General features: G+C 37.1%; 1 protein-coding gene across 2 annotated transcripts in view; it reads right to left on the minus strand.

The window, feature by feature from the left end:
- Nucleotides 1-1,530: 1,530 nt before the first annotated feature.
- LOC134540594 (BTB/POZ domain-containing protein 6-like) overlaps nt 1,531-13,193 on the minus strand; it is a 28,618-nt gene continuing 16,955 nt past the window's right edge. For both annotated transcript variants that reach the window (XM_063383421.1, XM_063383422.1), the window contains exon 6: nt 1,531-12,702. In XM_063383421.1, the coding sequence (XP_063239491.1) occupies nt 12,014-12,702 (689 nt within the window). In that variant the 3' untranslated portion in view covers nt 1,531-12,013. The remainder of the gene's footprint in view (nt 12,703-13,193) is intronic.

The raw sequence follows: 13,193 nt of genomic DNA on the forward strand, positions 1-13,193 counted from the left end.
ACAGGATAAGAAAAGTGAAAGGGAAATATTAAGAGTAGCTAATCATTAGACTTGCGCATAATAGTTTGCGACCGGGAGAGCTCCTTTTATGCTGGAACAGGGTGGCCAGCCAACCGGGAAATATGAAAAACCAGGAATACCTGGAATCAACCAGGAATTTTTATTAGAACCGGGAATTTTTTTTAAGAAGTAACGATCGCAATACATACGGCTGTTAAATGAGCACGTTCACCACCCGTCGAAGCACGACAGTGTGCTCGTGTGCTATATTTTGTGAAAGTTAATTTGTTCATATTGCATTTAAAAACTTTTGTAGTACGTAAAAAACCGTTAACAATTCAGACTTCCATACTTATTATGTTTATGTATTCAAAAGCAACAGCATTTTGGCTGAAAATGTTGTTGAAGGGTGGTAGTAATTTCTCGCACGGCATGTAGGTAGCACTAGTTTTGTATGTATATTTGTTTTTTACTTTGCGCTCATGTTGTTGCGTCACGGTATCACGGATACTTTTCTCGAGTTTTTTTAAAAGTTTAGTTGTGCGTGTTGTTGTTTTGAATTTTTTAATCTAACATGTAATTGGCGCAGACTATCAAAATGTCAACGAGTTCGGTCACCACATACAATGACAAATATACGGAAGAGTTTGAATGGGTGGAGAAAGGTCCAAAGTGCAGGACAAACGCTATTTGCAATTTGTGTAATGTTAAAATCAATATCGGTAGCATGGATGGGAAGAACAGCATTAGCCAGCCACGCAAGAGAGGCAAAACACGTGCGTTTGGTGTCAAGTAATTTTTGTGAGTGAGATTATAAATTTTTTGTTGGTGGTAGGTTTTGTTTTAAGCAAGTTCATTGATTTAATTTTTAAGCTTATAGTTAAGTTTTCTATTGTTTAATGCCAATAAAACATCATATTGTGTGTGCTTTGTGTAACAAAAATGCAATTTGTATGCAAATATTGATAAAAACCAGGAATTTTATTATCCCAGAAGAGTGGCCACCCTGAGCCATCACAATGCCCCGACACGACAGGCCCGACAAGTTCAATAGCCAATGAAATAAAAGCTCGCCGTGATGTTAGGCCCAACGGAAAGGAAACAGTACAGAACTAAATTTCAAAAATATTTACCTACTTGGTAAATCTTTTTGCTGAAAAGTGAAATTTCATTTTACGTGTGGGTGAATTGAAAAATTTTGTAGCTTGCCTTAGACTGTTTGTATAAACATAAACAGATATCATTGTGTTTATGGTTAAAGACGTTATTTTAGAATCCATCTTTTAACATTTTGTTTCTTTTTAATTCTTCGCACAGCTAACATCAGGAGTATTTTTTCTGTCCCTCACTGACAATCTTTTATCTTGTTTCCTTGTAACTATAAAGCATAGTTAGTCAAATATAAGGAAAAAGAAACCCCGATACTTAAATATAAAAATATTAATGTGTTTAAACTATCCAAAAGCTGCTACTATGGAGTTTGATAATCTGAAAATAAAAATAAACTAAACAGAAAATAACAATAATAAATAAACAAAATTCTCAAAGAAAATTAATGTATATTTATTAAAACAATTAAATAAAAAAAGTAGCACATGTAACACAGTACATGTGACAGAAGAGAAACTTCTATGGCATTTCAAACCTCAACTCTTAAGTATATTGTAAGGGGTAAAATGGCAGCGAGAGAAAAAGAGAGAAAGAAGACAATTGTTTTAAATAAACACGAATTCACAAAATTATTACTCATTTGAAAATAACTGCTCCGTATATCAACCAATAATGATTAATTAATGGTAAATATTATGTTTTATTAAGATATTCAGGACCCCTGCTATAGCACAATAACAATTCTAACTACTAATTTTACACATTTTAACAAGTAACTCAACTTCGATAAGTTTTATTCTCATGCACATTTCCAGGTTTTCAAGGAAAATTTTTTTAGTTTTTCAAAGAACTTGCTACCGCCGCGACCCGCCTATCCCTGCAGCATGGCGGGGTTCAACCTGAGCCGCACGCCGCCACGTGGAGTCCGCTCAAGGGAACTGTCTCTGCACCGTCCGCAATCCACTAGCGTCGGAAGTAGTTTCACAACAATGCTTGCTACCTCTCCTGCATGTGAAGAGCGAATAGGCTTCGTAGTAAGACGCATTTAGTTTCCCCTCTAACCCGGACCCCTTCCAAATATAGTACTTAGTTTATAGTTAGGTTAGGAAAAAAATAATCAACGTTTCACAAAAACGTTGCATTAAAATTCGGCCTTGAAATTTTACTCCCATGGTGCCCAAAAAAGTTGCACTTCAAAAATGTTTTAGAATTCAAAGTTAAATTTGTGAAATAGCTTTTAATAAATTCTTCAAATGCAAAAGACAAATTCACTTTGTGCAGAGCACAGATTGAAATTTCTCTATAAAAAAAAAAAACATAATGTTTTGCTAGATTTACATTTAAAATATTTACTTGGCTAGGTAGACCTAGAAAAACTGTCCGTGTTCCTAAAAATATAGACAATCTCATATATTGTCAATGTTGTAGAAATGAAATTAATATGTTTGCATATTTTTTTGTTTTTCATATTTTATCAAAGGTTAATTATGATTCCTTGGCAAAATCTATTTATACAATTTTGACTCAAACTCAAATTGCCCAACATCTGAGCTACAATGAAAAACAAACAAAGGTATCATGAACTAGACAGTTGCAACAAAACATTATATTTTATTTTTTTATACACACACTAAATTGAATTATTTTTGTCACAAAGTCCATTTCATGGTATTAATATTTTAAAAAAACACGTGTTAAGGCGATTGGTGCATGGAAAATATTACGACAAAACTAATTTAACTTTACATATTTATTTTTGATGCTTCTTTTTAAGACATAATATACCTAGGATATTTTTAATAAACTTTTTTTTACTGAGTTATGTCATTTTAAATGCATTTATTTTTATTCCAAGCCAGAATTATTTAGAAAACACATAATTATGTTAAACTTAAGTATAGTTCAAGAAACGAGTGTACGAATAGGTTTCTGCACATATAAAAGTAAGAAGAAAAAATTTTCATCGTCAAAATTACAGTTTAATATTGACAATTTCCATTGATCACTGCTGGACTACTTCAGGAGCGATTTAAAGAATAAATTGAAATGAAAATGAAAACATAATTGGCAGAACACTATTGAGTTATGTATATATTTTAATATCCTTTTGTTTTTGATACGATCCGACTCAAAACACGCCCTCTGGAGTGACAGTTCTAGTGCTGCGTGTAAAACTCTCGCCGCCGGGAAGAATGTCCCCGCGACGTGGCGCTGAGGGCGGCGCTTGTCGCAACCAGGTAGTCCGGCGGAGCTCCGGCCGGCGGGCCGCAGCCTGCGGGTGGGGAGGGGGAAGAATGGGGTGTAGAGGGATGACGGAGAGGAGACCGAATAAACGAAGGGACTTCAAGGTCGTGCTCATGGAGCTAATATACAGTAATACATCTGGAGAGGACAAGGGAAGGCCAGCAGAGAATGCCGGGTATCGGCTTCCTACGCTGGAAGAAAATGAAAAAGAGCCAAACTCGCCTCGCGCGGCCGAGAATACTCCAAACTAAACTCGCAACAGCTCCGAAACTATCAAAACAATCAAACTGAAAATTTTACTGGAGTATCTATAAACATTTTTCCCCACATCGCTTTAATATTTTTTTCGAAACATGAATGCTTTCATTTTTAAAAATTAAATACTTATTTACTGCCAACATTTTTTGTGATTGCGCAGAGTAAATTACAACATCGAGGAAAAATTTTTGTTTGCAATTGTAAGTGGGGGACACTAGCGTATGAAATAAGGAAGAAGCCTCAAATTTTATTTATATACCCCTTTTGACGCATTCAACCCCATACTTTTATTTTTACAGAGAGTTGAAGTGGGAATAATGTTTCAGTGGGTAACACTACCGACATGTCTTCGGAACGCACTTCTTTTTGTTATTATACATCTCAAAATTTATAATTTCATACACAACGTTTATAAAAACGAATTCTTACTTACCTCATTTAATCTATTACAAACCTCTTGTAATATACGTGTATTAGTAGAAGAACCAACGTAACATGCAAACCTTAGGTAAACACTGGTAGAGAATTGTTTGGAATAACTGTAATGCTATGCATATACTGACAATGTAAGAAACTTCAAATTTTATTAATTGTTTGCATAAGAATTAATAATTTTAAATAATCATAGAATAGGCCTTTATAGACTGAAAACCTTTCACGTAGTTTCAAGTCGCGTACATAAAAGTTTTTTAATATATATAATTACCAAATATTGTTGAATATATTTAACATTTTTATACATGTTACAACACACATATAATAACAAACCTATAAAGTATATAAAAAGACAAACGCCAAATTTTAGCATTTTGTATTTCTTTTCTCTGTGTGAATAAAATAACAGTTCTTAACGTAGTTGCTAATACTGTACTATATTTCTAAAAAAAAATTACGAAAACCCCTGACATCGTCACCATAACAATGATAAATTTGCAAAATAATTAAGGCACATTTTTTAATGCTACGAAGCACACTCTTAAGAGAAATGTTTTAAACTTATGTTGGGATGTAAATAATATCTTAAAAGCATTCTGAAACCGTTACTTTGAGGGAAACCTTAATATACCGAACACCATACCATCCTTTAATCGAGTACGATTTTCGCTTCTTAAGACCCATTTGTCTTCAAAATGCACTGTACTGTGCAAGTAATAAATCAGTCTTAAAATCAGTTAGTTATTTTATCTTCCTATTTCGTATTCTAATTGAGATAAATATCAGATAAGCATGTGTTACTTGTATCATGACATCAAGGTATTATTTATCAGTAATTAATATTTCATTTTATTTTTTTGTTAACTAATGTGCATAGGGCAGTGCACTAGACATCACTACCTGTGTGTAGTGTTGCGTTACACTTTTTAACGCATTAGAGTTTACATAAAATAATAAATTCAAAATTTCGTTCAAAAGTATAAATATCAGCGATCAATATAATTAATGTCCAGTATAACTCAGTCAGTAAAACATTCGGAAATATGTATAGGACCTGTTAACCTAAATATTTGTTAACAGTTAATCTGAACTAAGATGTGTTAAAGTGGTTTTTTCTCTGTCCGTATATTAGAGGTATGGAACATCAATAAATATAGTTTAAAAAACTAAAGAAACATGCTTTTAAAGATTATCAAACTAAAAAGTTAAAAATAATTTTAAAATTTAATTTATGACAATAGTATATAAGCAATACTAGTATAAATGAGAAAAAAAGCTTGAGGCGCTTTGTGCCATATTTTTTGTATATTAAGCGGCCCAAGGTTTGTTTCTCATTTATACTAGTATTGCTTATACACTATTGTCATAAATTAAATTTTAAAATTATTTTTAACTTTTTAGTTTGATAATCTTTAAAAGCATGTTTCTTTAGTTTTTTAAACTATATTTATTTTTAACTTTTTAGTTTGATATTCTTTAAAAGCATGTTTTTTTAGTTTTTTAAACTATATTTATGTATAATTATCATAGGGAAATGAGTTACCGACACTACCTATTACCATCTGAGATAACTATTTGGAGTTGAAACGTCACAAAGAAATGGTAAAGTCTCTCCGAATCATTTACAGTTAGATGTATGGATATAATCTTAGAATTTACCAGAAAAAAAAAACATTCTTTTTTTCCGGCGTGGCCGGGAGTAGAACCCACGATCGCTGAATCCGTAAGCTGACGTCTCAGAAGTCGCGCGCCTTAGACCACTCGGCTAACGAACATGATGAAATTGGTGGGACATTTTACAGTGATGAGCCACTCACTCTTAGTCGAAAGAGTTACAGACGGACAGACAAAGAAACATACAGGTGAAGCTAATATAAAGCATGTAATAAAATACGCATCTGTCGCCCATTTACTTTAAATACAGAATTATAAACTACATATTGTGAAAACATTCTGCAGCAGTTTTTGCTGAACGGAAAAACACGGATGAAAAGACAGACGAAATGTGTTTGGTAAGTGATTTTTCGTCAAATGAAATGGAACAGGACAGTGCTTATCAGAATGAAATTACAGAACTACTTTTGTGCAAGGAAATGTATTTTACAAAGACATTTCAAGAGAAATCACCTTTAAATGAAATAGATCTTGCTGACATGGAAGAAATAGACTTAGATTTGGAGGCCAGCCCCTTTCAAGCGACGAAATTTCTCTTGAAGGGCTGAAATATGTTTCTGGCTATATAGCTCACCGTTTCAGAAATAAATATCCTGACCTTGGCACTACGGATTTCAATTCGGAGGACGATAGCTGGATACATGTACAATCAAAGGGTAACTGAAAATGTCCCACTAATGAATTTTTTGAATTAATAAAGATCACTGAAATGTGTTTTGATAATATTCATGGCAACAATTTGTGCAAAAAAGAGCGGATTTTTGAATCACTGACTAAAATTATTTGCGGAACTACTGAAAATAAATATCCAGAAGAAGTTATATACTGTTTTGTCAGGACAAGAACGTATATGCGTATCAAGTATTTGAACATGAAATATTTTAACGAACAAGACCAAAAACGCAAAGAAAGAAATAAGATGAGGAAAACTACCCTCTAAGATTTTTCAGTGTGATAGTGTCCACTTTCCTTCACCATAATATGTATGTTCATAATTTATTTACGATGTTTTTTAATTACTATATTTAAGAAAAGCATTTTTTGTGAATATCGCAGCAATTTTGTAGGGCTTAAGGTATTTATTGTATTCCAAATATTGAGTATGTCATTTTTATTGCCTTTATTAAAAATAATATATATATTAACAATGTAACAAAATTGTGATATTTTTGTATTGCTATTGCAATTTCGTTTCTTGTAAACATTATTGTAGACTTTTTCATATTGAAATTAAATTTGCTATAGGGTTGTTTATATTTTAATTTTACAGTTATAAGATTTTTTATATGTTGTTTACTGTTTACAAACATTTGAAAAATATTTCCTTAAACATATTTCCATTTCCATGGCAATAGTCTTGTTAGCTTTTCGGGTAACTCTTCTACATGGATGATAAGATGGTGCGACATCTAAAACATATCACACCACCTTTACATAACTATAAAACTAAGAGGTGTTTTCTTTACATAATATTAAAGCACAATGTTTCCTTGTGGCGTAGGTGATTTAGAATTTCCATTTATCTAGAAAAATGGGCTTTCAGAATTTTTTTTAACACACAGTGTTTGGGAAGGTTTTTGAAGAAAAAAATTTACTACGCGTTTTATTTTTTTGCAGCTGAATTCGGGCACTTGCATGAAATATAATTAATCCGTAGGAAGCGCAATGGTTTAAAGTATTGATGTTGAAGATTTGAAAAGATTTATTGAAATAGTGTGAGAGAATGAGCGAGTTGAGTGAGAAGAGTGCGGGAGTGGCCACATGACGTCTGCGCAGTTGCGGACAAAAAATAATCCATTCCGCCTCCCCATGGCGAAGAATGAGTGAAAGAGAAACCTGATAAACATTCCCCTCCTCCGGGTACGATAGAACCTTATCGGCTGTGTGTTAGAGGGAGAGCGAGATACAACCTTCGAGGTTTTGTTAGTTCCCGCTAGATGGCAGGCCGCAGAGCGACCACCAGCGACACCCTTCCCGTATGAAGGCCATCTCGCCACTGACGAGCTGGAACTAAGCTCCTGACCTCCCTACATAGTAACGGTCACCCACATAGGCATCTAGACTCTTTAGTGGTCATATGATACAAAATTCATTGTTTTCGGGCCTGTGACCGTTTTTTACCGTGCACCAATCGCCTTAATTGCCACTCATGGTAAAAATATGTTTTTGCATTAAAAATGTTCTTTTATTCTTTTTTCTTTACAAAATGACTATTTAATGATTTACTAACCTAGTTATAAATAACATTTCAAAGGTTCTATTTCACATTGAAAATTAGTAATCAAAATTTTCACAACATAACACTTATGAAATTTCAAAATACACATTTTCACAAACTTTTCACATAGCCTTTTTTTTTTGTGATGGCAAACACACGTTTAGAAACATTAAAAAAAATGTCTTAATAATTTAAGGGACGTGTTTTATGCACAAATCACTTCCTCAGGTACCTATTATGAAAAAAGATTTTTTTTTCCCCCCCTTTTCAAAAAGTAAAAATTGTGAATTTTAATCATCACAATATTTAGAGTTTCAGCAGAAAACACATCACAGCTGGAACACCAACAATTAGCTAAGTATATCCAAGAGCCTTAACACAGATATTGGGATGTTGTATGTACTAACAGCTTGCATTAGTGAAACACAAATGAAGACAGACACTTCTCCTTAATCACGCAGCAAACCATCAATGGTGCTTTGAATTGTGGGACAGTAAAATACCAGTTGACTTGAGTGTTTAATTGAAATGGAAAACATATGAAGTTTCATGTTAATGTGTGCTATATACTTTTTTAAAATTCAATTCTGCATTTTTTTTTTTTAAGTATCAATTTGAAACTTTGCAAGTATGTGTAATTTAATGACAATACAATAATTTAATGACTATGACCAGATGAAAGGGAAAAAGGAGGGGGGGGGGGGGGGGGAAGGAGGCAAAAATCAACTTCCTTTGAGCTACAGTTAAAAAACCACAACTTTCGAGCTATGGGCAATAACCATGCTTGTTTGTCTATCCATGAGGCTGGGGGTGGTGGTAAATATGCCTGGGGGTCCACTGCCCTCCTCCCTCCATCTTGAGGTTAACACCCCAAAATACAGAAAATTTCCAAAATAGATTCTCTTTTGATCTGGAGTGTTTTCGATTCAAGAGACTGGGGGTGATGTAAAAAGTTCCCAGGGTTCAAATGCCCCCTACCCCCCCCCTCCTCAAGGGGAGGTCATTTGCCCCCAAAAGTTGAGGGAAATTTTGAAACTTGATTTTATAGTACATTTTGAGGAGTACATACTAATTAAATTTAAAGAATATTATGATCCCATGACTACACGATAATTTCATGACTAAGACTTGTACTGAGAAAGGAGGTCGTCATAGGGGCAAAAAACCACTACTTTCGAGCTGTTGGCAATAACCATGCTTCTTGTGTGTCCATGAGGCTGGGTAATGTAAGAGATTTGCCCAAAGTCGACTGCCCCCCTCGCAGAGGAGGAGGGAGGAGGAAAGTGGGTCAAAGCCACAAAATATCAAAAATTTCCAAAATCGATTCTCTTTGAAATTAGGGTGTTTCCGAGGCATTTGGGGACCTCCCCTCCCCTCCCCTCTCCCCTTCATGGGGAAGGTGATTTGCACCAGATTTTTTAAAAGACGGTAAAATGGAAGCACGTTGATATTAGACGTAATTCCGAGGCCTTCCGGCACCATCAGATTCCTTGGGGGAAGGTGGTCTATTGGCCCTGAAACTTTCGGGACTATGACAATTGATTTCAAGGTACATTTAAGAAATGTATACAAAATGTATGTCAATATGAATAAAAAATTGGTTGTCTGTAAAGTCGGTTTACGGACGATAGTTTAACGTGACAACGTCGTAACAAAACATTGATGAAATGATTGCATACTTTTATGAATAATATTAATCATTTTTATTCAATTATCACTATTTTGTATGGATACAAAGAAGGAGTGAAATGAAATCTACCATTTAATTGATAAATTTACTTTTATTTGCACTCATTAATTCAAGTATGTTATTTACTTTAACGAACAGATTATTTTAACTATAACTTTTATACATGTTTGCTATTTAACCTTTTCCAATCTGTGTTATTCTGTTAAGGATAGGACGATGATAGGAAAAGTAGGAAACAAATGGGAGTGTTTCAAGTTTAATGTGCCTCGAAAAAGTCAAATCGATGGTTGATCAAATAGAGTGGAAGAGAGATAGATGCGGCGCAAGCGTACAATGAGCGTAAAGGGACAATGAGCGTAACGGGACAATGAGTCATCCTTTTTTGTGCTTGCAGCCGGCGTTCATCGATTTATTCAACGTTTCATGTCAAAAAGTAAAAAATAAATTATTATATAAAAAACAAAAAAAACATGCTTTTATTGCTGTATGAACTAAAAAGTAAACAATCTTTAAATTTATGTAATTTTTTCAATTGTGAGAGAATGAACTACAACTCTGTATAAAGTTTTTTTTTTGTAACAAGCTTAAAATAAGATTCAAGTAATAAACAAAACCATTAATTTTAATGAGATAAAAAAGCGTTGGATTCTTGATATTAGTTGTCTTAAATTTTCAATCACTAATTAATATTCTTTAGGATAGTCATTATGAAAATGATGCTTTTTTCCTTTCAAAAATTAATTGGTTTTTTTTTTCATTACTTGATTCTATTTTAAGCTTGTTGAAAAAAATTACTTTATACAGAGTTGTAGTTCATTCTTTTATAATTGAACAAATTACTTAAGTTTAAAGAATATACAGTAGAATCCCGCCGATGCGACCCCCCTCTGATGCGTCCATTCCGTTTATACGACCGTTTTTTGAGAAACCGTGAAAAATTTGAGCAGAGAAAGTCGAAAATTTGAGTAAAATCGGCTGAAAAACAAGTCTGTTACACTTTGTTGGGCGCTATGTGTTTATCTTGGCGAGCGCTGTACTGCAATCAGGCAGGCATACAAAAGACGGCTAAAAATAGATACCACCCCTCTAGACTGTCCACGCTAGCCAGTACCGGCGCGCATCACCTGATAGCATCTACGCGCGCGTCTATTGCCGTCCAGGTCCCGTGCCTTTGTCTTGCGACTGGTTAGTGTGATGTGATCTTGCCAGCTGTCACTGGCCACACAAAGCTGTGTTCACTGTGTTAACGACGTCGCCAGGTGTTTGGTTCTCGGCTATTTTTCTATAACATCGCAGACTTCGCACATGCGTGGAATTATGCTATACACCTCGGACTCGCATACCCCGAACAATCGCGCTAAGTGAACTCGCGTCACGCGAGTTCGACTATGCTAGCCAGTTGGTGGTTATTTTCATTCAAAACGTGGCGAAGGAACTTGTGTGGATCAGGTAGAAAACATTCGGCTAAAAACGAAAGATATAAGAACAATGCTATCCTGAAATGCTGTGACATGTTTTCGGAGTAGATAATCACAGCGACAGACCGACAGGATGCGCTCCCGTCCTTGCCGTCAGCGATGTTTATTTTGACAGCTCAAGCAGTTATCTTTTCCACGGCCCTTCACTGCGTAAAAAAAAGAAAAAAAAAAAAAACGTTGGAATGCAGACGGAAAAGTAACTATGCAGTAAAATAAATATATTTACGGCCCTGCTAAATTTTTCTATTCAATAAAATTTGAGGTATTAGTGATTATTCAGCAGAAACTGCTGTGTGACTAATAAACAAATTGTATCATAATAACTTATTAAGTATTTATTAACGGCGAAGGACAGTCGTATAAGCCCATAAAAATATTTATTTTACTGAGAATGGACTATACAACCTGTTTTTTGTCACACGCTGTGTGGGAGGGGAGGAGGATGCTGGCCGGACCTGTTTCTTATGCTCTCGCAAAAGCTACCACAGCGGCTTTTTGTGCCGGCGGGTTAAGATAACATGACAGCTGAGACAGCTTTTCGTCTGGGCGGGTTAAGATAACATGACAGCTGAGACAGCTTTTCGTGCGATAGTGGACGCACCGAGCTCGGCTAGACACTGCCCGAGCGGCATTCACACGATGTATCCGACGATGCGGTGACACCCCGAATTCTCTATTGCGACCATTCCGTTTATAATTCCGTTTTTCCGGGAACCGTGAGGGGTCGCATCAGCGGGATTCTACTGTATATATTTTTTTGTTTTTTGGGTCTTACAACCATAATAGCATTTTTTTTAAATATAAATATATTTATCTATATGTAAATTGTGTAATGAAGTTAGTGATGGCACTTGGATCAGCGCTGCTAATGGCCGTTTCCGCAGACGTGTGCATTCAAGCTGACGCTCAGAAGGACACGTGGTGCAAGGCGCTGACGTCCAGCAGCTCCTCGTCGGCTATGCTGTACTCGAAGCCGATGATGACGCCCGGCTCATCGCTCTTCAGCACGCACGACGAGCACACGCGTGCCGTGTAGCACGGGTAGTAGCCGCGCGCCCCGAACAGCGTGTAGAAGTTGTAGCACTTCATCTCCTCCAGCTCCACGGGCTCTGACAGGGGGATGCAGATCTCACGGCCGTACGCCACCTGCCCCCGGTACTTGCCCTCGGAGCGGTTCACCCGCACGCGGATGTCCTCCAGGTAGCTGCGGCCGCGGTTCGCGCCGTTTATCTCCTGGCTCGACACGATCACGCTCTTCAGGTAGATCGTGTTGGCGATGGAGAAGCGCTCCCGCAGCACGTTGATCTTGCCGCTGTTGTGCAGGAAGTAGGGGCGCGTCGCGAAGATGATGCGGATGAAAGAGCAGCCTCGCTGTTCCTCGGCCTTCTTGCGCGGCTTGGCGACAGGGCAGAGACGCTTGGGCCGGTCCGTGCCGCGCGACCGGGTGTAGTCCTCGTACTCCTCCATCTCCTCCAAGGTGAGCACCCCCGACTGCCGCACCTCGTTGAACTCCTCAGAGTCCATGACGAGGAACCTGATGTGCTGCAGCACTTCACCCAGCTGCTGCCGCAGGTTGTGGCCATCGCACTGAAGCCCTACACAGCGGGCGTTACCGAGTGAGAGACAGCTGACCTCTCCCTAACACATAGAACTAGCCTCTCCCTGACCGAGACTTAGCACTAGCCTCTTCCCGACCGAGACTTAGTACTAGCCTCTCCCAAACCGAGACATAGCACTGGCCTCTCCCTGGCCTCTTCCCGACCGAGACTTAGCACTACCCTCTCCCCGACCGAGACTTAGCACTAGCCTCTCCCTGACCGAGACTTAGCAATAGCCTCTCCCTGACCCAGACTTAGCACTAGCCTATCCCTGACCCAGACTTAGCACTAGCCTCTTCCCGACCGAGACTTAGCACTAGCCTCTCCCTGACCCAGACTTAGCACTAGCCTCTTCCCGACCGAGACTTAGCAATAGCCTCTCCCTGACCCAGACTTAGCACTAGCCTATCCCTGACCGAGACTTAGCACTAGCCTCTCCCCGACTGAGACATAGCACTAGCCTCTCCCCGACCGTGACTTAGCACTAG

The sequence above is a fragment of the Bacillus rossius genome, chromosome 17 (genome assembly GCF_032445375.1).
Source record: "Bacillus rossius redtenbacheri isolate Brsri chromosome 17, Brsri_v3, whole genome shotgun sequence".
Taxonomy (NCBI): Eukaryota; Metazoa; Arthropoda; class Insecta; order Phasmatodea; family Bacillidae; genus Bacillus; species Bacillus rossius.